At 38.0% G+C, this 27,761-nt stretch overlaps 1 protein-coding gene across 1 annotated transcript in view; it reads right to left on the reverse strand.

Annotated features, from left to right (window-relative positions):
- The window catches only part of ERC1 (ELKS/RAB6-interacting/CAST family member 1), a gene marked incomplete at its 3' end in the record, with an annotated part of 287,360 nt that overhangs the window by 90,313 nt on the left and 169,286 nt on the right, over positions 1-27,761 (reverse strand). The window contains exons 14-15 of the mRNA XM_080356661.1: positions 23,153-23,284; positions 5,847-6,007 (exon numbers count right to left, since the gene is read on the reverse strand). Of these exons, the coding sequence (XP_080212787.1) occupies positions 5,847-6,007; positions 23,153-23,284 (293 nt within the window). The remainder of the gene's footprint in view (positions 1-5,846; positions 6,008-23,152; positions 23,285-27,761) is intronic.

The raw sequence follows: 27,761 nt of genomic DNA on the forward strand, positions 1-27,761 counted from the left end.
ACCCGAGGGATCGCTTACACTAAACACGGTCCCCGGAAAACATATCCAGAAGAAAAAAACCATCTCCTGTGAAAAGGCATGGAAACAAGAGCACAGTATAGCTAAATTCTCAGGAAGTGAATGATGGGACCTCCTTTTCCCAGCTCCTCCCTACAACATTAATACTCTCAGCAATTACTGAGTGGAACAAACCCCTTTAACACCACCTGGTGTATTTTTCAGCAGTTGGTCTTGCTTCCAGGCCTGTCATGGCTCATTAAGATAGTACAGTACTTTCTCTCTGCAAGACTGTTTTTGGGGACCATAGAATTCAAGATAAAATGAGATATGGAGGTTTTATCACAAAAGAGAAGAGGACTGTGACACATTGTGCCAAGATTTTAGTATCTGAAAAAGGCACAGAAGAAAAAGTTTTTCAAGGCAGGTGAAGAGTAAAAAGAAACCAGTGACAAAAGATAATCAAAACTTCACAATATTTAAAGAAACAGAGGAGACCACAACAATCTAATTTGGTCTATGCTCATATGGGGTACCTTATTTCTGTAGGCTTTGCTAAACGTTCACTTCTTTGCTTTGCAGTTTGTCTTTCTGTGAAACTTTGAGATTCCAGTTTAATAGCTGTCTCACCTGCGTGAACCATTTGACTGACCGGTTTCGTAGTGCTGCCCATAAAAGGGTTAAGCTTTTCTGCTTATTTCCGTGATTCATGACAACTAGTACCAGGTGCACTGAAGATGAAGAGGCAGCTGTCTCTGATGCTGCCACCACACTGAAGGTCTCAGAGCGCTAAAAGGCTCATTGACAACAGAGGAGGACAGAAAGGATAACAGGCTTCATTCCTTAGTTGTCAAGAGAGAGAAACTGCAAAAGAGATTGTTTCCTCTCAAGCTTTCACCTGAATTAAAACAGAAAAGCAGAAGACACCAAACTTGAAGGTAACTAAGATCTACAATTACAGTTACGAAAAAACCTAAAGTTTCATCACAGTGAGGAGAACTGTGGAGTTAAAGACAAAATAAATTTTCTGGCCTTTCAATAAACTTTAGTCTTAAAAGACACGCAATCTATCTACATGCTGTGTTTCAGCTTTCCTATCAGATTCTGTGTGATTCACTTGGAGATTAACAGCAGTTCCAAGCTCAGTTTATTTCCAATTTTTTAAATGTAATGTCTCATTGTCCGGTATTTAGAAACAGATAATTTTTTCACATTTCAGACTACTGCAACTGAACTTTTCACAACTTAAAGGTCAAAATCTTACTGGATGACCATATATAATTAAAGTAAACGTATATAATTATATATTTTATGCTTGAAAATTGAAAAGGACAACACAATGGTAATAGGGTATTTTTGCCTTTATTTTCACGGAAAAAGTCATTTTATAGGAAAAAAATTTAAGCTTGCAGAAGAAAAACAAGAGACTGATGCTGATGCACTTGCTCAGCTTTGCCCCAGAGAGTAAATCCCACGGACATGGAGTGCCCCCTGTGGGACTTTAGCTTATTTAGACTCACACAAAGTAATTACAGGGGGTGCTCTGGTACCATTGCTGAAGTCCCATGACGGACTGATTTACCAAGTGCCCCATAGACCTTCTAGACCAGTTCAATGTGATGAAGAGTTTGCTCTGAGCCTAGAAAGCCGTACCTTGCAGATGCAGGGTTAACACATTACTGTTCTGTAGCACTGACAACAACTGCGAAGTGACCTCAAAGTACAGACAGCTGATTATACACGTAGAACATACACATACTTCTGCAACTAGGAATCGCTCCTCCTATGGAGAACTGATGTTAAATCATAGGCATAAAACATAATTTCCCTAATGACCAAAAAAAAAAAATCTTTAATTTCCAAGAGGACAATTTCTGATGAGCAGACAAGTTATCATTGGATGGACAGTGATGATCCTTTTTTTTTGTTGTTACTCTGGTTCTGTTCACCATTGGTGCACATAACATGAAATATATTTGTCTGGTTAAACTGTTTGCTGTGTTTGAAATTACTTCACACCTCATTTAGGATCAACTGAAATTACATTTCTGGCAAATAAACTATGTGCCAATTAATCAGTTTCTTTTGGACTACTTTCAATTTCAACCTCAACCTCATACCTCTAGACAATACTGCCTTATTGCTGAGAGGATGAACTTTTCAGAAGATCAACAACCTCAGCTTCCACTGACTTAAATTTCAGTTGTGAGTGTTCATGTGCATGTGTTTGTATTTTCCTCATCTGACAGCCAGAAAATAAACATGTTGACTTATCAACCATTTAACAAATATTTTCAAGTGACTTGCAAATCATGCAGGAAAACTGTAGCAGAGATATGAACCATCTTCCTGCATAGCACTGTCTATGTTATTTTTAATAGTCACCATCATGTAGCAATCAGGAGGCCTTTCAGCTCTGAGATTAAATCATGAAGGAATACAATAAACAGCTTCATTAATCTACACAGGTCTGGCTCATCTCTGATCAATGGCTACACTCTTTTATCAAACAAAACACTACCTGTGGGCTGTATTCATGTAATTAGAGACTACTGTGATAAATATTCAAAAGACCACTCATGTAAAATCGCATAAGAAATCAAAAGACATTTTTGACAGCTTGATTTTGAAACATAATTTATGGTCTATTATAACAATTCATTCGTCTGTAATAACCTTGATTAGTATTAAAGGAAAAAGAGGATAGTAGATTATTCTTGGACAAGCAATAATCTTTCTGTTGTGTGCCAGCAGAATGAAGGATTCCACTCTGAAGCTCCAACTAACTTATGTAAGTCTGCATCCCTTGAATTATAGGGTTAGCGGCAATTGCAATTAGCAAGCGAAGGCATAATTCAGGAAAGGGCTGTTGGACAGTTTTCCACGTCTGAAAGAACAGACTGAGAAATGCTCCAACTGGGACTTTTCAGCCCTGAAGCAGATGATTAGGAAGAATCTTCTGGTCCTTCTGACCATAACTGCCTAGTCAAAAAAAATAAATAATCTCTTCTCTACATGCAGACGCTGTGTCTGTTCCCCTTCCCTGTAAGTGCAGTGTCCGCTGCTGCAGTTTTGGCAATTGCATGAGCTCGGCCCCAGATTAGACTGTTTGTGCTCAGTTATTTTCACACACTGCCAAAATTTGCTGACAACACCAGGAGAAAAAAAGGGAAAGGAAAACTGGTGATTTTCAACAGTTTATAACTCAGCTCAGCCTAAGCAGGTTTTTATGGGACAAAGAACAGAGATTTCTCTGTAGACAGCACTTTATTCCTGCCTAATTTAAAAGATTTGCTGTGAATGATGGAAACATTAGAACTTCTTAAAGAAAACATAACAAAACAAAAATCCTAGCAGTTCACTAGTATTTTTTTTACAGCAGATCAGGTTTGGTGATATAAATAGAGAGACCATTATCTACCTCTCTCATAATTACTTACAACAAAGTTTTTTTATAAAGAAAATGAAAATATTAAAGGAAGAGGGCTCCAAAATACATAGTATTTCTTTAAGAAGTGGAATTTCTTCCTTGGAATAATTCACACTTGAGCTATTCTAGTGCCACAGTATTCCCTATGGAGTGTGACATGATCTTCTCAGGGTTACAGAGTCAGTAGTAAACACAAGTTCTGCTCTAAGAAACAGTATTTTAAATAGATATTTTCACTAATATAATGTCTAACAACTTTCTATGAAAACCCAGAGGTAACTTTCATGAGTCCTCTTGTTGCTTTAATACTTTTTTTCAGTCCCTATCTGCAGTCTCCTAAAGCAGCATTTCCTCAGCTTCTTGTGTGCTCCCCTACTACAGTAGCTGACTGCATGGCCTTATACCTCGATCAAATCTCATATTTAATCAGTGCTGCTTTTGAGCAGCTCAAACTTTTCCTAATGGTGCATACCCTAAAACGCAGGAAACAATATTGCTTTACTGTATCTTTGCACAGTATAGTGTACAACAGCTATTGTTTTCATTAAGGATACCCAAACAAGCTACCTGCTTCACAAAACCAACCACTTGTTCTATTATTGTTCTTTTTTGAGTTGAAATAGTAGGAAACATGTTAACAACATTAGAAACTTTCTGCAAAACTAGAAAACAGAGATGACAAGAGGACTGTTTATAAAAGGCATAGGCTGGAAAAGTAGGGCAGTGAAGAATACACTGGAGTTTCTGTACATAAACATAAGATATTTAATTGACTGGGAGTCCTCAACGGAGACTTGTTTGCAACAAAGCCTCATGGTGAGGCTGAGTTTTTGAAGTTTGGATCAGCTTTGGCAGCTTTATAGAACTTTAACACAGACCAGCTATGACTAAAACATGCTCAGCTAGTTAGCTATACAAACGTAATGCTTTTTCCATCTTTCTCTCCATGTGCTGACAGCATTACCATTCTCTCCAGTGTTCTTCTTCCTTCTGAGGTACAATGGATCTACCAGTTTATGCAGTTCCTGATACTATATTTCAGTACAACAACTTTCCGACAATAACTTACTCAGCTAAGAAAGTTCACCATTTAGAAGAACTGAGTATTTATATTAAAGGCTCTAGAGCTACACGATTCAAAATACATTTCAGGATATACTGTACACTACGTGTATATTTTAATGAGAAGGTTTGGCAGAGCAGTTTGGCAGAAGAAAGTACTGCCAAGTGATTGGATATGGGATTTATCTCCAGTTGCTTTGGATTCCCACATCACCTTAAGAGCTATTCTTCCCATCCCCCAACACACCAGCTCTCAAGGCAGTCAAATTTATAGCTCAATAAAATTTTTTATTAAAATAAAAAGTGTGGCTTTTAAGTACTGAAATCTTCCAACTTCCTTATGCTAGGTCTAGATCAGACTGTTGTAGTTGAATATGAAGCTGGGGAGGCTTAGCCCTCTTTATACAGCACTCCTAAGTTAGAGTTTCAAGATCTAAGCCACCTCTCTTTCCATTTTATAACAGCTGTTTTTCTATCCTTTCATTAAAAAAAAAAAAAAAGAAAAGGAAAGAGACTAGCGTAGAAAAGTAAAATAAATAAATAATGGCTCACAAAACCACAGTGGAGGAACCACTGCTGGTCCTGCCAATAAAAATGTTCCTTCTCTTCAGGGCTGGCTAAACAACTGAAAGTGTTTCTAATGAACTGCTGGCAGCACTATCCATCACTGCGCTAAATGGATTCATGTCTCCCTAAACTAAGGATAACTATTTATCTATAATGCACAGTCAGAAATTAGGAAGTATTTAAGCCTTAGAAGTCTAATTCCTCGCTTCTCCCCACCTCCTCAAAGCCTGGTGTTATTCAGGCCTCCCCTTGTAAAGATGATGTGAGAAGTCTGACTGATAGAGAACTTCAAACTCAGTGCTAATGAATCATCCCCATGAGTTCGAAAAATACTTTAGCAGACCAGACATCTGCAGTCAGATTTTAGCATCACAGCCACCTGACATTATGTTCATCTCTTCCCTCTTCCTTTTTTGTCACTTGACACACTGACTTGCACCTTACCTTAAAGCAGATTTTATGCTACTCAAAGCAAGATGGCACATTCGTAAGACACACAAAATAATTGAGTCCCAATAGTTGTTTAGGATCATTGAAGATGCTACTGTGCTAATAATAGAAGTCTTCTGCAAACAATCAAAAGAAATGTTTTTAGCTCTAACAAAAGTGTGGAAATCATGTAGGCAATCGATTGTCGGAAGTCACTTCTGAAGGCTCGACTGATTACATAGATAGCTGCTGTCTTCAGAGACGTATTCATGCAGTGGTTGTTTTCAGAACAACAGGGATCAGAGAACAATTCAGAGATATCAATAAAACACACCTACAAATAATGAAAAGAAATACTTACTTCATTTCCAGGACTTCCTCCAAATGTTTCCTTCTCTCAGCTCGCAGGTTGGTCAAATGGGTTTCCTTCTCAGCCAAAGACTGTTGTGTAGAAGACAATTTAGCTTTCATTGACTCCAGTTCCTGCTTAACCTTCTCCATGGCCATCATCAGCTCTTCTACCTAAAGCATTTTTAGGGAAGACAGGAAGAGAGAAAAATAGTGTAATGCAATCAGCTGGAACTTATTAAATGTCACAACTAAATTGGAGCCCAAAGTTTATCAGTGCATGTACACTGCGTAACACTGCAGACTGGAAGAATGATCTAGTGCTGTTGACACTTGATTGAAGCAACATTACAGTCTGTGAATTAACGTAGTCTGGCCACTGGAATGTTACCATTACAATAACAAAGTACAAATCTTCAACTCTTCCATATCACTATTTTAGAAAATGTACCATAAGGATAAAAGGATGACCTGTATATATTAAAGCTGGCCCACAAAAATGCTAGCTATTAAATGGAATACACTGATAATACACCAAAAGGATAAAAAACTTTCTCTGTGAGCGATGCCCGAAAAGGAACTACATATACACTTTAAGAATCATGGTAATGTTTCCAAAACAAGGAGAGGACTGGGTTCCCACAAAGATGTAACACTACTTCCCTCACAATATCTGCTTAACAATTGCTTATAGGCATGTTCTGTGATTTAGCAACATAAAAAACATACAAAGAGTTGCTGATGGCAGGCAAGTACAGCAGAACAATGCTCACATCTTTGGCAAATGGGAAAGGTTCAGAATTAAAATGACTGTAAATTCTAGCATAGATATTACACAGATTAACATTGTAATATTTTATTTGGCATTTGGAGCAGGTTCTCAGTTAATATTTATCATTAATTAGCATGCAAAACCACAATAAATGTTCAACTGTATCTACAAGTAACATACAAAAATCTCTGCACAATCTTTTAATAATTTTATACTAACGCTCGATGGCACGCATTACTTTCATTGACTTCTTCCATATACATTTTCTCTTTCTATCACAACCAAGTGTTCATAAACAATGTTATAATGTGCCTCAAATGTGAGAAACTCAGATGCTACTATTGCACATAATCAAACATTTGTATAAATTTAGTATGACAATACACCAGTGCATTGCATTTATATTCCTGCATAACAATCAATTTGTGCTCCATCCTGGAAGTGAATTACTGGGATTATATTAAGCTCAGTTTCTACTGATGTTTTTACAAAGTGAGTTGGGCACATCACTTGCTACATAGGTGCTGGAGGATGGAATGTATGGAACATACCACCCCTTGCTTTAATAAATCCCATACTCCTAAAGACAGAGTTAATGACTCATGATAAACACAGATAACAAGATTGGTTTTCATCCTGCACCAGTGACAGAGCAAGAAGCATTGCAGTTCAGAATTAGCAGCTTTATAAAAATTTAGCATAGACATTATGTAGTGTTTACTGCAGAAAGCCTAAGTACTTCCACTCAAATGCACCTGACAAGAAGAAGCAACAAATTAAGAAAAATTTAAAATATACATTTATCAAAGACTATTCAAAATGTACAGCCAAGAATTAATCCAGTAATCAGCGAACCAAAGGAGAATTTCAGTGACATGTAGTCCAGACAGGCTAACATGCATATAATAACGAAAGTTTTCCTGTCTTATTAGTGTTTAGTGCGCAAAACAAGATGAGAAACTCTGACAATCCTTAAACAAAGAGAAAAGTCCATAAAATAAAACAGAGAAATATATCAGGAAAGAATGAAAAAAACCAACCCAGAAGAAATAATGAATAGCAAAAAATACTATTAGGATGAAAACTTATGCCTAGAAAGAGAAAAATAGCAACATGCTGGGGAAGTAAAGGTGTACTAGTGTATCGCCTTCAAGTATATTAACTTCTACTTCCCTTGCTTGGATCAGAATTACCCACACAAACATTTTCCTTTAAACTGAGAAGAAAATAGACATGCCAACTACAAAACCCTCTCCTTATAAGAGAAAACAACCACAAACAAAAGAGCCCCAGACCAACTACATCAATCAGCTTGTGTCAATCTGTCAGTTGCCAAGATAAAATGATCTTTGAAGCAACATCTTTTCCATAATCAGGTTTGAAAGATTTCTGACAGCTTTCATTCCATTCCCAGTCATCAAGGTTCGTGATGCTAACACTGAAGGACTGGTTTGGTTGACGCAGATCTGTAGCGTAACAACTCTGTGATGTTAAGATGACATGAGGAGGTTGGAGGCTGAGGCTCCTAGGGCTGAGTGGAAAGACCTAACTCTGCAGGGCTACTTTGTAGTAGTGGTTATTGCAAGTACTTAACCTTTTTCTCATTGCTCTGTTTGCTAATTCTTTTAATTCTAGAGTTATATTCTGTATTTTTGCAGGTTAACAGAAAACTGATCTATCCTGTATTAGGAATGGCTGGAATGCAAGTGGCTTTTAAACTGTGCCAACAACTCAGTTTACGAAACTGTCAGCACCTTCCTCCCTCTCCAGCAAGTACCATTTGTCATGCGATTTACTAAAGACAAAATTCACCAAAATAGTGATGACTGTATTCACAATAAAGACTTCATTGTTCGGATTCATCAAGTTATAGATATTCCATGAGACCATTTCAATTAAACTTCTACAAAACAAAATGTTTTATTTGGCAGCTTATGAATCTTATTGCAGACCTGTCTGTATACGTCCCAGTAAGCAGTCCTGTGAGAAACGATACGGGAATATTCACTGGAAGCAAACTGCTTGCAAAGCACATTTAATTTAGCCTATACAAAAAACTTCAGATCTACCCTTGATTTTTTTTTCCCCCTGAGAGCAGCTAATTATATAATAAAGAAAAAATACTTGCCAAGAACCAGAGTTCTTGGCATGCTGAGACTTTTTTAGAGACATGCTGTTGACATTTTCAATTTAACTGCAGGTAAGCTTGTGCCCTGTCAGAAAGTTTCCATTTCAGAAGGTGTAAAGAATACCTCTTGCTTCTCTTTTCTCTCTGCTCAAATGCTAGTATATAAAGCAGAGTGTATCTTTGACTATCTATGACTTATCCATGATTTGGTTCTCTGCAGACAGGCCTGAAAGACCTTCATGTATTCTGGGCAAGTTGGATCTGCAGAGAACTTAAATGGTGACTATTTTTTCCTTGTTTTTAGGCCTTAAATGACCTGACCAGGTGAGAGCTTATCTCTAAGGAAGAACATGAAGCTGAATAAAGTTTCCATTAGAGGAGAGAGTTCCAGAGATACTGAAAAAACTATGTGAAAGAAGGCAAACGATGTCAATCAGATCAGTAAGGGATTCCCAGCAGCAGAAAAGGGAAACATCAATATAGGACAAACTTTTTATGTAGAATTACATCTCCTTAGAAAGCATAAAAGCAAGGTGGAGAGAAAAGGAAATACCACGAGGGAAGTGTATCTACCATGTCAATGGCAACCTGTAAAGAAATAGAAGAAACAATGTAACACCAAAATAATGAAGCCCTTTTCAGAAGCATATCTACTGTCTTAACCTCCCTGCTCCTACAAACTCTGACTTCAGGCCCCCCTGATGAAACTGTACACCAGAAAACAGGCTGTTGCACAGACATACATTTACCACAGTATCTCCAAGTATGTTGTGTTTGCGTTAAGCTTTTCTGGCCATTGGGTAATGTGAAGCCAGGGACTCCAAAGAGCTTAGTCAAGTTCCCCAAAAGTCAATAAAAAGACAGTAAAATTGAGAAAGGGATTGGATATGCAAAATATTAACAAGGCTGGGGATCCTACCAACCCCTGTACTAGCTCCTGCAATGTTTAATGATGATCAGCATAGGCAAGCTCAAATTCCAACCTCTTACATGAGGAGAACTAATGCAATACTGAAAACTTTTGAGATACAGTTGTATTGCAGGCCAGGAAGAAGGCTACATCGACTGATGTGCTTGTTATTGGTTGCCTCTTAAAATCAGAGCCCAAGGACTTCAATACCTAAGGCAAATCCAGACAGGCAAGCTAACTAAAGCAGCCTCGGGGTTGCCAAATGCTTCAGAGTCTTTAAATTACAATGTAGTGGCAGATACCTTTTTCTTCCCATTGTGAACTTCTTCCTCAGTGATAAAGGTTCACCTGAAGAGAACTTTTCTACTGCACAGAAAATTGAAAAAGGCCTCCATAGCCCTCTCAGCAAGATAGTTTTGGAGCTTAATTTTCCACTTACGTCTTTTCAGAGAAGCAGAGCAATTTTGGATCATCATCCAAGCAACAAATGCATAATGAATGCTGGGAACATGATGTATTACAATTCACCACAGTAGTACTGTGCAAATACAAAGAAGCAACGGGCAAAGTCATCAATATGGAAAAAAAAAGAGCAAAATACCATGCAGTTGAAAAAACACTTGCAGGGGCAGAGGATCTATTCTGAGATGGTGATCTAAGCAATCTATATTTATATACTATGTGTATATAAAGAACGAGGAAAAGGCTAAAGGAGGCCCTCCACAGGCACTGCAAAGGAAAATTTCCTAGTCTTAAGTGACAGGATGTGAGTGCATCAATAGTTCAAATGTATATGCCTGCCTTAAGTAATATTATTAAGGACAGCATATCACTGGTACACTATAAAAAATGTTTTATATTGATGTTAGATAAGGATTTTTCCCATCTATAGATTAACAATCTTTGCAGAAGAGACTGCATTTCTCTCTCTTATTCATTGTTTCATAGAATGGTGTGGGTTGGAAAGGACCTTTAAATATCACCTAGCCCAACCCTCCCGCTATGGGCAGGGATGTCTTCCACTACACCTGGTGGCTCAAAGCTCCATCCAACCTGATCTTGAACATTTCCAATGAAGGGGCATCCACAGCTTCTCAGGGCAACTTGATCCTGTATCTCACCGTGCTCATTATAAAGAATTTCTTCCTTACGTCCAGTCTAAACTTAGACCTCTTTCAGTTTAAAATCATTGCTCCTTGTCCTGTCACTACAGACGTCAGTAAAAAGTCTCTCCGTCTTCCCTGTAAGTCCCTTTTATGTATTGAAAGGTTGCAATAAAGTCTTTTCAGACCCTTCTCTTCTCCAGGCTGAAATACTCAAATTCTCAGCCGTTTGTGGCACTTCTCTGAACCTGCTCTAAGAGGTCCATGTCCTTCTTATTCTGGGGGCTCCACAGTTGGATGCAGTACCTCAGGTGGGTTCCCACCAGAGCAGAGAGGGAGAATCATCTTGCTCTATCTGTGGCCATGTTTCTTTTTATGCAGCCAAAGATACGTCTGGCTTTCCGGGTTGCAAGGGCACATCGCCAGCCCACGTCTGATTTTTCATCCACAAGTATCCCCAAGTTCTTCTCCACAGGACTGTTCTCAATCTACTAATTCCCCAGTCTGTATTGATATTGGGTATTGCCTTGAACCAGGTGCAGGCCATTGCATTTGGGCTTGTTGAACTTTGTGAGGTTTTTTTCACTGATTCAGCTAAAGCTTCAACCATCCAGATGGTCCAAGGTATCTGTTAGTCTTGTTAGTTTTCCTTCCTCATTCTTTTTTTTTTCCTTTTGATAAAGTACAAAAGGCTGCATATTGGTCCACAACTGGAAGTCTCAAAGGGCATTACAAAGCGACTTGACTATTACACTAAGAACTCTGCTCCTAAGCTGAAGATACAGTACTTTAGGTGCAGCAATATGTGGGAAACTTTTAATTTAATGTTTAATTGCATGCCTGAAAACAGACACATTTTTATGTTTCTGATTGAAGGAAAGAAATAGTATTTCTTTCAATATACATCCAGACAGACTGGGCTATGGGATATGTGTTTATGTTCATTATTGTGTCTCAAAACTTCCAAGCAGAATACAAAATGATGACATTTTAGAGAATACAAATATCAACACAAACAAGACATTTTCAATAATCATCGTATAAATCAACTACTAGAGATCTTATTTTCAAAACCACCTCAGCAGGCAAACTTGTATATTTAAAATCAGTGGCTTTCTAAACACAGACCTTTCCTCTATAAACAAGAAAACAGCATTACATGACACAATGTACTAGAAATCTGTACTTTTGCTCAAAATAAATTAGGCCAGCAAAACAAAAGAACTTGCAATTACAAGTCAGTAGTAAAAACACTACAAGGACTGAAAAAAATAATGAACATTTCTCAAAGTGTCACTCACTCTCTCAGAGGACAGTCTCCTACTTTTCTACAGCTCTTGAATTTTTAAAGTACTTTTCATTTCACTGTGTACATTACTGAAATGATAAAGGGACTGCAAATTTCTGCATTATCTTTTACTTCGTTGAACTGATTAGGCTGCAGGACAGAGAGAAGGAAAAGAAATAGACATGAAAAGAAAGACAAAGACAAGCGTTCTGGCTCCATGCAAACGTGTTTGGATCCCAGAAAAATTTCCCAGAACAGATGTTAAGACATGGAAAAAGCACAGGCCAGACTTGGGACTTAAGTATGTAATTTAACTGCCTCAAGTAACATATTACAGGGGAAAAGCATTGAGTCTGACATAACTTGAATTGCCAGCAGGACCAGATGGTTTGCTTAAATCACAAGCTAATAAACCTTTACACAAAATAAGAGGGAAATGAATTATGGTTTCATCATAGCCCCATTTTCGTCAAAGCAGTAGGGTAGCTTTAGGTATGCTTAAATACTATATCCAAGATGCTTAACTAAACTCTTGGCTATTTTGAATTAAGGGAACAACTTTCATATCCTTATAGATATTAGGAAAGCTCCTAGGCATAGCTTTTTGAGAGCTAAAAATATCAGAGGAAAATAAGACAAACAAGTAAGCCTTAACAAGAAAAATCTTCCCCCCACCCCATCCTGATTAAAAATAAAATGTAATTTCTGGTTTGGAAGGACAGCCGTCCACTAAGAAAAGAGCTGAAAGCTCTGCCAAGCTGCCAGCAGAAGGGTATAAAGCAGACTGGCTCTGCCCCACCACACCGAGCGGAGCTCCAGCTCCGATTCAAGCCCCTCTTATTCACCATCAGTGCCTGAGGATCCATGTGCCTGTATGAAGCCAGAGGAATGCACCATGGCTGCTGGCTTCTCTAATGAGAGATCACTAATCCTGCTGAAGTAGATACATAAGGGGTTGAGATCCTTTACCTTCATTTTTATTCTGGCAGGCACTATAAAGATACAGTAGGGTGAACAGATGTTCACCTAAAGCAGGGCTGTCAAAATCATTTTCACCGGGGGCCACGCCAGCCTGGCGGTTACCTTCCAAGGGCCTAATGTAATTTTAGGATTGTATAAATGTAGCAGTAGACAGGTTGGTGTGGTCCCTGGTGAAAATGAGTTTGACACCCCTGACCTAAAGAGGGTGGTTTTCCCTACGCTATCCATATCACCCTATCTAACTGCTACATTTGTTCTGTTCGGTCACTGCTAATGAACATTGCCACAGGATCCTATGCAGACAAGTGAAAAACTCTCTTTTTTTTTTTTTCTTCACATGTTGGAATTCCTTATTTGCAGATCTTACCTAAATACACTCAGAAATAAACACAGCAGAATACTATGCAACAATTAAGATGTTTCTATACATCATGTTTACCTCCATCTCAAAGAAGACGCCAGATTTACAGCACACCTTTTGCCAGAGTTAGCTGTGTGTAACATTAGAGGACTGTGGCAGACTCTGCACAGGGAGGAGTATTTTGTTCACAATACAGAGGAGAGTTAGTGTCAAAGCTGTGAAAATGGCTGGTGGATTACCAGTTCTCCAGAGAAAAGGCAGGGTCTTCTGTTCTTCTTAATATACAGCAGTAATTTTAGGAATGAACGTTGTGTTACTTTACATTAGTGTGTGGCTTTCTTAAGTCTTTGTGCCTTTGGTTTTTAGGTTGTTAGGGTTTTGCACATTCAGCATCCCTGATAAAATCCAGTGTTTCTGTGCCTTAACAGCACTGGTGCCACCCTCCCATTCTTACATTATTAACTGGCAAAAAGGAGAGGAGAATGATAAAGAGAGGGAACAAAAGACCACGGTCTGAAAAGCTGCAGGAGAGCTGCACATTTTCTTATCACAGTGGAAGTGAGATACTTAGCTGATGTCTCTTGTTTCCACGAGTTGGTCTCGCAATGAAGACTTTCATTATAAAAAAAGCATCTGATAATGAAGAGGAGTTAATGTTCCGTGTTGCTCTTTACTGTCTCCACTGATGGTTGTAAGCCACAAAAACCACTAACATTTGACCAGATGATATCTGACATTGCAATGTTACTCCTGCAGAACCCGCAGAAACAGAAATACAGGATTGTTTGTCAAGGAGTATGTTACTTGAGCATCAGTCAAGAGTGCTTTTTGCTCATACTCTGAGAGCACCAAGCTCTTGTATGAAGGAGGGAGAATCCAAGTTCACAGGAAAAGGGAAAACTCCCGAGCCACCAGACTTCAGGACTGAACAAGTCACAGCTGTGTCCCGTTAGGATGTTTGGAGGTAGCTTTGACAGTTGTATCTCCTAAATGAGGGCCATAAGCCATATAAATAAGCAACAGCCTACTGCTGAGACAAGAGCTCTTGAGAAGGAAGCAATAACTGTCTCTGCTTAACACATACAAAATATTTGAGTTGGGCCTGGAAAAACTGAATTCTGATTTCTATTGAGGACAGACAGCTGTTGTAGTCTCTGGTATCTGAAAACTATAACAAGTTACAATTTTATTCCTGCATTTCCATTAACAAATGCAGTATTCTCATTATACTTTTTAACCCCTGCAACCATATAAAAGGAAGCTATCCTGTTTTATTTTACATGGCTGTGCAGTCTTAGGAAACCATCTTGTGTTTATCTTCTGTGGCTAGCAATTAATCTTTTCAGCTCCTTGGGAACACAGCAGCAATCATTACTTCAAGGGATAACAAACAATTCAAGGGACAACAATCTTGGAAAAAAAAACAGGATTTCAATCACCATTTAAAAATCTCTACTGAGGCAGAGAGTCCAGAATTTAGCACATTCTGCACAGTTTTGCACACACTCATTTATCACAATTTACTACATCCAAACAAAATCTCTGGAACTATGGTTAATTAATGATACTCCAGCCACAACTCTAAACACGGACCTCTTCAAAGTAACTTGACCTTTCTTAAGGTCCATTTACGCTGTGATTGCTGCTAAGGCAGCAGTAGCAATTGGGCCAAAGGAAGACTCGGCTCAGACTAATGGCCCAAGGATTTCAGCAGTTTTTCATGAGCTTTCTGTAGATCGTTCTGATTTCTATTTTGCTGCATTTTAGACAGTTTCAGGTTAACTAGGATATGTCACCATGGCAGACAGTTTAGACATAATTGAATAATATTCAAAGGAAATACTTAATGCTGTGCTACATGGCACAGCATAGATTGTCAGTATATATAGCACTGGTTGACTCTCCAAAGACAAAAAATTCTGAGATGATGTATTAACTCACTAGAAGCAGTGAAAAAATGGTAGGCTAATTCCACATACAACTTTAACACTCTTTTCCCAAAAGACATTAAGGGCCATGAACATAAATACATGAAAGTTATGATGTGAAAGCACACGCATTGCCATGAAAAAGTTGAACATGTGGCTAACTGAAGATGAACAGTGTCACTGGCAAACTCAGGAAAGTTTCCACCTCCACTAACTTGTGGAAGAAAATCTCTAGCATTGTAGTTAAAAGAAAGCAAGCAGCAGAACATAGAGACAATAACTAAAAAGTAATCCCGCCATACTGAGCCAGCTGAACTCAAGCTGAAACTCGGTGAAGGCTTTGAAGGAATGTGACGGTAAACAGCAGTACAGCAAAGTCTGGCAGCTTTTGTGTGAATAGGAAAGGTTTGAAAAAGAAGAGGCATACTCAATGTAATGAGCCTCAAGTGTGTCACTTTTCTTTGTTTCTCTGTATAGGATAATGGTCTGGAAAGGAAGACAATGTCTTTTCTTGCACTTCATGGATTTTGGGGAAAAATCGATTATGTCAGAAAAAGGAATTTATATGTTAATTTTATGGATCTAATGTACAAGTCTAATGAACTTTTCTAATGTTTTAACCTACATATTATTGTATCACACATCTAAGATCACACTTAAAGAACACAACTGGAAAAAGGGAAAGCAATTCAAAATGAAAAAAGCACAAGACTAGCTTTAAACAAATATTAACACAAGTATTTGGCTGGATCCGTACATTTCCAAGAAAGCATTCATGTAACCAAATCTGCATGACTTTCTCCTTCAAACCAGACTCAAAGGTAACTCAAGACTTTGATTTTTCTCTTGAGCCACAACAAATAAAATACCACCTAGAGGCAGATACTTGAGAAAATAATGTAACAGGTAGAGAGACTTTGTCTAGAATAATTTACTATAATAAAAGGCATAATGTGAAATCAATATTCATCTATTAAACAATAATCAGGGATAAAAATCCAGACAAAATGACCTTAAAACCAGCATTTCCACAACATTTCTATGTAATGGTTTCCATCAGTATTCCTTATTTCATTAAATCTAAAGGTGACTTATGTGGAGAAATGCTCAACGTATATTTTGAACAGAAGTTAATTATCCTTTCAGTGTCCCCAGTTCTCCTAAAAGTCATCAAATTTTGCCCACTTTGCAACCTTAAACAAGTGCAACAATTAAACAAAATATTTAGAATTTTTTTTCTCCTATAACGTTAGAAAAATATCTATTCTTAACTTTTTTTTCCTATTCATTCTTCTTTACTGGAGACAAAAAACCCTCAAACAACATAAGCCCCCATTCTAGGCACAGCTGAGCACATCTAAGACAGAAAAGAATAAAAATTCCACTCTGTTCTACCTCTTTAAAAATATGTTACTGAATACAGAAGGAACTACATGTTATAACTGACACCGCAATCACCCTTCCCATGTAAAGAGTGTGACTCAATACAAATCTGGGTTTTTCTAAAGGAAGGGGCTATGTAATCCATTTAAATATCTGGAGAGAAGTAGTAACTTTGGGGAGAAGCAGTGCTTCTAAAAATGACTGCAAACATATTCATTGACACACAGGGCACAGTCAACTCTACCTCGCCAAAGTGTTTTCTCTAACCAAAGGGAAAGAATCAGACAAAAGAATGAAAATTAAAAAATGGTAATGGTATCTTGAAAATCAATGGCAAGACTACACTTCACGCTGACAACTGAGTTAAAAAGCTCTAAAAACAATTTATATCAGTGAAAGAAATGAAAATGTAACCTTTTCAAAATTATTAAGACATACAGAAGAAGAAACAAAAAACATTTATTAAAAGCAAACTGTTTAGCATCTGTTACAGAGCAGTCAAGATCCTGACATTTCTACAGTGCTCAGAAAGCACCTATAGGTTAAGTGGTTCATGAGAAATTCCACTTTATATTTTCCATTTTCAGGGACCTGTAGGAAGTAACTGAATCTGTCAGAAATGGTGCTGTGAGATAATTCCAACACTCAACATATTTTAGAAAATATTTTAGATCTATTTCAGTAACAGAATGCTCAGCACAAAGGGTACGTGTTTTAATTTATTTTGCATTTTTAGAAGATACTTGACAAGATAGGGTCCAATATATAATAATTCTGTTTCCAGTGTAGTTTCTATTCTTACAAGAAAAGGCAGTCTAAGCAATAAATGTTAGAAAATTAAAACAGGACCAAAACAGTGGTATGATGGAAGTGCAAATGAGAGGTGCCATTCAAAACCTGGGTAGCATTACTGTATAGTAATCTACAGGTAAGAGAAAGGGCTCTTAGAGGCTGTACTCTATAGACAAACTGCTGTAAACCTTGTACTTACAATAGGTAAATCCTGTTGAACAGGAGATAGAGGAAAAGGAGAGAACTGTGGAACAGGTTCTGTTGAGTTATTAACCAATTTCATATTTATTTTTCCTTAACAAACAGATACAAATTTCCAACTAGGCACATACGATAGAGAATTTCAGGAGTCTTGTTATCAATATATTTTACATGTAATATGCACCTGTAAGAATATTAAATCCTGCTGAAACAACTTATAAAGATAGTGGCAGGAAGGAATTAACATAAGAAAATACATTTAAACAATACATTACTATTAGAATTTTCAATATTTTATTTTTTCTCAAAAGGCAAAGCAGAGGAATCTGTTATGTGTCGGATAAAAAGATACAGTGTATTAATATAGATACAGCTATTTATAGGTCTACATATTTCACCTCATTTAAGATTTCCTAATGAGAACCATAAGTTCAAAAAAAGCTGATGAGAGGTGTCAAGACCAGATGTCTAACTGAGAAATTTCAGTTTAAGTAACTACTTAAGGAAGGAGGAATGAACAGGTAATGGCAAGTGTTTAATGTGCTTATTTGCCATTTTAGGGTAAAGAGTTAGATGTCAGCTGATACTATATAGAGTGAGAGTATGTTTAAGCAGGGGTTGATATTGATGAGAGAACAGAGCTATACTGCTATCAATGGAAATACTATTTAAAATTCTAAACCCTACTGCTTTTCAGATTTGAAGGAAATGAGAATAAGATAAACATATGTGGCAGTTAGGCAGTGCACCATCTCACTCATTGAAATAGCAGGCTGTTGTAAAAGCCACAATAACAGCTTCTCATAAAAATATTTTTAGTAATAATATTATACTAAGCAAATCCTGCCTCCATTTGTCAGTCCTGCCCCCACAGTTGAATGCCACCTCAGATGTGCCTCAAGTTCTGCATGGGGATCCATGAACCATGATCCATGAAGTGAAAAAATTCCTTCAAAATAAGATAATTCTTATCATGAATTAGGTCACTGCTCCACTCCACAACATGGTCCCAGAAAGACCCAGGCTGGGAAAACTGAAGGGACATGCCCTGAAGTATGGGGATGAAAATGAGCGAAGAGAGGGAGGGTGTAAGTATTTCAGGTCAGTACACATTTGTGAACTATGCCCTTCAATAATGAAGGCTCAAAATGCAAGTTATTGTAGTATTGTGGTCCTTGAGCCAAGGACCTGACGCTGCTTATTATTGATTGACACTGAATCACAGAATCTGAACTTCTGTCTCACTTTGTTCCACAAAAAGGGCCTTATTCTTTCATGAAGATCAAAACACGTTTTCAGCATTGCTCTGCGAATAGTGCTGATTATGACTAAGTTGACATATAAGATAACACCCTGTCTCCTGCTACAGGAGAAGGGATGGTAAGATGCACCAGGACAGTGAAAGAAAGTTTGGGAGCAAGACAGGGCTTTTTGTCAAAGACAATCTCCAGCAGTTTCTCCTAGGAAGTAAAACAACCACTCTATTTTTGGGTAGGAAAAAACCTCTTCTTCCTCCTACCCCCAATCCCTGAGGAATGTAACGATAGTTTTACTAAAGTAAACTCAGATTTGGTTCATTCAGAAAAATTGCCTGGATCCACATTTGTTTTTGCCGTCTCTAATAGAAAGAACTTTATAATAGAAGTGTTTATTTGAGAAATCCTACCTTTAGCCTTCTGGAGAGTACTTAAAAAGAAGTCTCCATATACCTTCTGACCTTCAATCTAGAGGGCTGAACTAGTGGGATGAGCCACAGCTGTCCATAACCCCACAGCTGTAAGGCATTTACAGTAATATTTACATACAGGATTCAGCAGGTGCATCAACAAAACCAGGTGAATATGTTAGAAAGAACAAACTTGAAGAACTTTCCAGTCTTTATATGTATGCAAGACTCCCTCATCTGCTTTCTATGTGGCAGGTTTTCTGTTAGACAGAACAATAAGGTTAATAAAACTGTGTCCAAGTCAGTGGGTGCCCTGCTCCCAAGGGGAAATGCTCAACTTTATTTTTGTGACAGATGCCAAAAGAACAGGTCTAAGATCCTGAAATAAAGAGAAAGCTTCAGTCAGCAGGAGGCATCTTGCCATATATAGATTGTGTGTTAACACGGTTAACACACTGGTATCTTCAAACACTGGATTAAAGAGCGCAAGGTTTTAATCTGAAACAGTTATCTGAGAACCATGAAATCCTGAGTAGCTTCAGGGACACTGTAATTCAAATCCGAAGCCTGTAAAATACCTGGAAACCGTACATTGTGAGATGATGGAGGGTAGGATTGCACAACACAGGGCTACAAAACCAACATCAAACATCGGGGCAGAGGTACACACAAATGAGATGTCCTCATACCTTGAACCACTTAAAGCCAAAGTGGTTGACCTCATGCACTGATTCATTAAACAGCTTCAGACAGGCAGTGAAGTGGCAGAATGGTAAAAAACAAGATAAACAGAAGAGAGGAAAGAAAAAGCATGCAATTAAAAGCAAATTGTAACCAGTCTGGACAACATTAACATTTAAAAATCATACATATGATTCATACTTGGTCTAAGAATGATCCTAGCCTATTATTGTTTGTAAAAATAAAATGATATGTCATTAATACCATCTAGAAAACAGAGCCTTGCATTTTAAAACTCTAAAGCTATCTGAAGGTCTCTTTCATAATTCTACAAGGAACCTCCAGAGAACATAATAAAACAAAGGGGGCATTCTTTTAAAGTAATTGAAGGAAAGTCTCTTCCTCACCTTGGAAAAATAGCTGCTTGCCATCACTCGTGTTACTTGACTGTATTTAACTGATAGCAAGCCAAAATCCTATTGGACAAAATGAGGCACAGCAGCTCTCCCAGTGCTGTCTGGAACAAGATGCTGCCGTTATTTTCTTTCATGCCATCTTGCTGGTCATGTTTTAAAAACCATAATTGGTTAGAGCTAGTAGTTTAGTTCTTCTACTGGAATTAGACACTGCTGTCAATCATAGATGGTAGAGGTGCTAACCTTACCCTCTTTCGATCCTGCTGCTTCCAACCCACCCTTCTTTTCCTCCTCACTTCTGTACACATATTACATCCAAATTCATTTCTTTTTCACAATACTGTTGCCCACCATATTTCACCAATCTTTTCCTACAAATCTTAATCCTTGTGGCTCTCTTCCCCTCCTCTCAGTCTCTCTCTCTGAACCTTATGGCTTATTGATCCTCAGGCTGCACATTCCCTTGCTTTGCCTTATCTCTCAGATGGTACACTCAGTTTTGACTCTCTATTCACTAGCTATTCCTCTTTTTCACCAGGCTCTGAATGTCTGATCTCATTATGTGCCTCTCATTTGGCTTTGCTGGTGAATTCTTTTGAAAAGCCTCCTTACAGCAAAACCTGAAATTTGTGCATTTTTCCAAAGCACTACTTTCTTTCCCTATTCTTGTTTCAAGATGCCTTGTGTAAACAAAACTTCCCTATGACAACAGTTCCCTGTTTTACTAACCCAGACTTATTTCTTCTCCTCTCCAGAATAAACCTGCTGCTAAGACCTCACAGGGGACAGACATCTACAAGGAGCTCATGCTCGACAGTCTGAAAAGGTGGCTTCCTTTCCACCTTGTGACTGCAGTCTTCCTCGCTACTTAATTTCTTTTCATCTAGGACAGAACTTTCACATTTTCGTTAATCTTGATGGCATCTTTGACTCAAAATCTCCTTTAAAAGGTTATTTTAAAAAAATCTTGCAGAATGTATTCAATGGAATATCTCTGATATAAGACTTTTCTGATTGCTTCTATGTAACTGCAGTTCTTTGGTAGGATTTCTTAAGTGTCTTGATCTATGCAAAAACATTTCTTGTGTAGGTTGTGCCCATCTGTGTAGTAACCCCCTTGTCTGCAGTTTTGATCATGTTAATGCTACTAGCCTGCCTCTTTGTTAGTGCATCAAATGTAAGCTACACATCCTTTGCAAACTGTACTACAACCACCTTTCACTTCCAATACTGAGATGACCTGTGATCATCCTCTAACACAAGCTTCTTTAGGCATGCATAAAATCTGTAAATGTTCATCTTTGTGCTTACTTCCCACACTTCAGATTCTTTTAACCCCTACAAAATTAACACACTACCTTCTTCAAAACCTTCCCTCAAAAAATTCATCAAGCCTTATGCGTCTTGTTCTGTTTCGAGCACAGACATCACAAAAGGGTAAATTCTACAGGATGCTAGATGCTCAAAGAATATGAAAATGGTCACTTCGTCTTGTAACAAAGAAATATAAAAATTATGACATCCTAGGCATCAAATAATACACTATTTTGTTTACTTTTGCATCTCAGCATAGAACCCGCTCCTTTGTGAGATGTATTTTCCTTTCAAGGAGATCTAATCTTTGATGTGGTATTCACTACCTCATGAACATTGCTACTTCAGGCATTTTTTTGAAGGCTACAAGACGTTTCAAAAGAAGGCACTTTTGAAAGTGAATTTCATAACATTGTCTAGAATCTTAGAGTGCAGAAGCAAGAATTACCTTCAATATGTCTGTCAGCAAACAGCTGAGCTTGACTCTAGCCTAAAGAGAAACAGCTGCTTTCTTCCTGAAAACTTGGATTATTACTAAGGTATCTGTATCTTCCCTTTCGTTAAAGTATGCGACATAAGGACACATGTCAGAAAAAAACCCTTAAAACATTTTAAAGTGGACTTAGTTAGAACTTTTAAAATTTAAGTAACAAAAAGGAGATCACTCCATTACAATGCAACTGACCAGCTGCTCCTGTTTGCTAGTTATGGTCAAATAAGGAACAGTGAAGAACACCGAAGAGGCTCACAAAAAGCACAGTAAGCATGTCAGGTTTAGCTCCTGCTTAACAAAATCTCACGGAATTTTATTCTACTTTCAGTGTGTTTTCTTGGTGATTACTTACGTGAGTTAAAATCAGGTATGTACAGGATTCTTCTGAGCGTCTCATCAGTGGCATAAAATCAATTAATGCATAAATGTTTACACTTGTGGCTTCAGCACACAAGGGTGTATTTTCTGTGTGTATGCTTGGCTCAAGCCAAGGGATTTGGGTCTTTATCCAGTTGTTTTGCAAGTAAACCAGACTGTGGTCCATGAACACAACCATGCCAATAAATACATTCCATGAACAACACAGTGAACCTAAGTATGCTTACACATAGGAAGACAGCTTTGACAGGCAAGACAGATCAGAAGAGTTAGTACTTAAAATAATATTTTAAAGCTCAGGATACCTTATGGTTCTTTTTAATTTCAAGAAGATCTTACCTATGAAATACAACTTATCATGAAGGCTTTGCACACTTTATGAGTTCTGCTACTCAATGTTGGAGCAGATATACAGGATCATCAAACAAAACGAGCTGCGTTTCACAGCAAAGGAGGGAAAACAAGGCTTTACTGTCTGGTTACTTTCCTAAGAAGACTACCAGTGACTTGATAAGATTGCAGACCTGTTTCTCAGCATTCATCCTGGCTGACTCCTCTTGTGCTAGCACCATTTCCCGCTCTGCAGTTATCTGAACACTTTCTCTGAGTGCCTCTTCCAATTCTTCAATCCGATCATCCTTTTTACGTAGATTGTCCTGGAAAATGATGGGAGACCAGGTGAAGATGACTTGATTGGAACTACAGCCTTTTAATCAACCAAGTTTTACGCCAACCAAAACGTGTTTCTCCCTCCCAAGGTGCAACTGCAGGCAAATTATCTTCACACAAAGGAAAGATGAAGCGATGCAAGAGTAGGAGGAAGATTACAAGTAAAGAGAAGGAGAAAGCTAGCAAAGCAAGACCTCATAGCAAGAGTGCTTGCCCTCTGTGTTGGACGTACACGGTCCTGTCAGATTATACAGCACAGATAAGCAAGGGTTGTCGGTAAATAAAGATTAGTAAGCAGTTCCAAAGAAGCAGAGAAGCCAGAACTGGCGGGAAGGCAGCAGGCATTCAGCATTGCCCATTTGCTCACACATTCACCAGCAGATGAGGTAAGAAGGGAAACATAGCGCTGCAGTTTGGAATTTGCCATTTCCAGGTCAAAGGGGAGAAAAGCAAACATCAACCAAATAGAGTTTTCCATTGTTCAGATTAAGTCTTGAAGGAAATTTTTCATCAAAAACTCCTTAGAAATTACAAAGGGTTCATCTAGGCTGTCTGAACCTCAGACATGCAAGTATCAAGAACCCCCTTAAAATGTATTCTTTGATTAAGAGCATCTTCACAGTTGCAAGTTCTGATGTCCCACATATATTCAAAGACCATTGAAGAAAACCATATTACTCCTCAGAAAATATACTGTTTCACTGGTTTATACAAAGAGTGTAACTTAGAAAAATGATATACAAAACTGGTGTTGTTATTTGTAAATGAGACGCTCCTTACTTTAATACTGCTAGGAAAAGAAACATATATCTCTGGTTTCTGCTGTAGCAGCTTGGACAAAAGACTGCAAAGCAGGCTGTCCTGATTATGGCTGCTTAACAAATCCACCAAAAATGAGTAGCTTGATGGAAGATTTCTGCATTTCTTGTCTTGCAGATTGGTTTAGATCATAGGGTTCAGATGAGCTATTAATGCACATTTAAGTTATCATATGGGCTTTTTAGCCACCTCAGCAGCAGGGGAAGAATAAGAAACATTTCTGGTTTTTTATATTTTGCTTTTTGTCAGATTTACTCCTTTGTCTTCCATCCTTTTGTATTTAGGACTGAATTTTTCCACTGTTTCTTCAAGAGTGTTTCACACCATATAAAGAATAAGGAAAAAGATGACTGACTTGGAAAAAATTTGACCTCGCAACCTTCATAATGCAAAAATTAGTCATTGGAGTGTAAAGAATGAACCTGACTGATTCCTTAATTCCTGCTTTCTAGCATTTGAGATACATCACCAAGGATATTTGTTGTATGAACACCATTTCTGGCAGCCTCAAAACTGACACTTTCAATGAGATGTTCCAGCAGAGAGGCAAAGCTTTGTATCAGACCATTGCAAGACTTCTGGCACCACTGGCCTTGCATAGAGAACGGCTGACGTTCAGCCACTAGCACAGGCAATGGTATTTGTTAGGCTTTGCAGGCAGAGGAGCTTTCTGCTGATGGTTGCTTTCCAAAGAGGAATCAAAGGGCAAGGGGCAAGTAATTGCTGATTTCTAAAGAAACAAATAGATCTTCATTTTAAAAATAGGAGTTGCAGAACATGTGTTCATACTTTTTGAATCTCTCTGAAACACTGATAGTATCTTCCAAAACTACTTTATGGTTATGATCAGGCTAATTGAAGACTTGTTGAAAAGAATAGCAAAAAAACCCAAAAAACAACAACAACAAAAAACTCCCAACAGATAATATTAACCATTCCAGACATGAAAACTATTTACTTGCCCATCTGCATCACACAATAAATATTGACTGTAATTCTTGATATATTATTAACGGGTAGCCAAGGAAATGTGGAAGAGTAGCTCTCCATTTCAAACAACAGAAGTGTGAATGGTTCATTTGAACAGCCGCATGTAAAACGGAAACTGCTTCAAAATAATAATGCAGAATAAAACATTCTAACACATAAAGTTTATCCACTCTTCATCCCACGCAAACATTTAAGAGCTGAATTTGACAATGTATTAACCTTGACACCACAGAGTGCTCTATTCAGACAGGTAATCTCTTGAGGGACAGGAGAACAAGCAATTGATGGCACCAAAACCAATCAAGACAGTACCACATTACCTGCACTTGAAAAATCTGCATTAATATATAATTACTTTTCATAAAATAATATAGAAACTTTTACACATATACTAGAGCACTGCAAGTTAAAAACCAAGCAACCAACCAATCAGCCAACCAAATAAACAACCCTCACAAAAACCAAACAAGTGTTGACTTACAACCAACTGCCTAGAAATTACGATCTTTTAACTTTAGTCTAATACTAATAACCCATCCAGGAAGGAGAGATTAGTCTACATTTTTTCGCTTTCTGCCTCAGGCAAACCTAGTTAAAAGATGTCCAAGTTTACACTTGTAAAGGTGTCACAATGTGTGTAACCACCTTATGAAACCACACAAATGCCTGGCAGGAGTAGCAGGTTGTTGCTTCACAACACAGCACCTCCACTAGTGCAGAATAGTCTCAAGACACTTTAAAATAATTATTTTGTTTCTACCTCTTTGATTCATAAATCATTCATAAGCATTTGAATAATTATTTTTTTAAATACAAGCTGCTGTTTCAAACAAAACATACTAACAGAAAAAAGCAAACAAAAGCAAACCAGCATGTTTTTCCAATTGTTTGGTGCTAAACTCTGAAACATGAAAGGCTCATGATGACCTTCAACCTGTGCTGCTGCTGCTTTCCTCTTTTTAGTTACATGAAGTAGTATCTCTTTACTGTGATAAGCATTAAACTCTGGAGAAAAACTTCTGTTAACTACAGTTATAACATTTTTCCTGCAGTGACTGATCTCTGAAGCAGCAGACTAGAGTTGCTTCATATATACATTAGAACATGGCACTGAGGGCAAATTTTTCTTACTGTATTTTGATAAAATTGCAGAATGACAGTGGCAGTCTCCTTTCATGTAGCCTATACAGATGACTATTCAGAAAGGAAAAAAAATATATATTAACTTACTTGTATGGTAACTGGATTCTTCAAGATGTATTACCTACCCAAATATCTCCATAACCCTCCTCCCCTCTCCTCCTGAGTCCCATGTGCATGAAACTCCAGGGCAGAGATGGAATTAAACTGGGATAGAGGAGATAGCTCTGCCTTTATGCTCACTGGTGGCAGCACAAAGAAAATGAAAAACCCATTCCACATCACAGGAGTGCCAAGAGTTCAGGCACAATAAACATTTTTGCTACCCATACTATGATTCTGTGGCTGATTTGTATGCAAGACTCATTCCAATATATGTCTGTGTGAAAGCCTGAAAGGAAAGGGAGGTGTGACTGACACACATTTCTGGGCTTTTTCTTTGACTTCAGGAAGGAAGTGGTAGGATGTTCAAGTGATGCATGTTAAAAGGATCTATCGATTTTATCTATCCTGCATTCATGAGATGTGTAATCTGCCATGAAGTTTTATGAAAGTGCATGAAATAGGATATGTTTTCACTGAAAAATTTAGGTTCAGGGCTGGACAGGGCTCTGAGCAACCTGACCTAGTTACAGATGTCCCTGCTCATGGCAGGGGGTTGCACTGGATGACCTTCGAAGGTCCCCTCCAACCTGAACTATTCTACTTTTCTGTGACACTTATTCCCTGTTACTCTAAGCTTTGTGCTCCCAATACAGCAATTCCATAGGTACGTTGGTTTTGTACAGGCACTTCTCATTAGCAAAAACCTAGACAGACTGAAGTACCTTGCCAATACTAACAACCAGGTTTACTATTTAGAAGCTCATGCAGGGTGCCAACAGCTTTCACATTTTGCTTCAGCTGTTGCAAATCACCACATTTGTATTTTTAAAAACCTATAGGGACTGTGCTTCTATATAACCACAGTGGGTCACTGCATGGACTATAGGAATGAGACCCAAGGCTGACAATAGAGCTGTGAAAGGGTTCTGAATTGAGCAAAAGCAACAGATGTCTGTAATGGGTTTGGGGTTTTGTTTGGTGTTTTTGTGTGCCTGGTTTTGTTTGTTTGGTTGGTTGGTTTGCTTGGGGTTTTTTTTTGTTCTTTCATTTGCTTTCTCTGTTTGTTTTTTTTTGAGAGGCTAACTGGGAAAATGCTACTGTAAAAAGATTTCTTCTTCACACATAAATCAATGCTATGACTCAAGACTCCTAAATTGATATGGGAGTACAGCAAAGAACAGTGGCAGTTCTAACTAACTGCCCTATTAATACAAAGCTTGAACCCATTTGTTATTCCCCTGACACAGCCCTATTTGTCTGAACTCTACTTTCTGATGCCAGTCCTGTCACCATCACTGTACTAATACATCACAGTCGTTTTAAGACCTACCTCTCTTTTCTCATTTTTGATCATTAAGCAAAAAAGAGCCACAGAAGCAGCACGTATGGACAGCCAGCTATGAAAGTTCA

The sequence above is a fragment of the Nesoenas mayeri genome (assembly GCF_963082525.1).
Source record: "Nesoenas mayeri genome assembly, chromosome: 1".
Lineage (NCBI taxonomy): Eukaryota > Metazoa > Chordata > Aves > Columbiformes > Columbidae > Nesoenas > Nesoenas mayeri.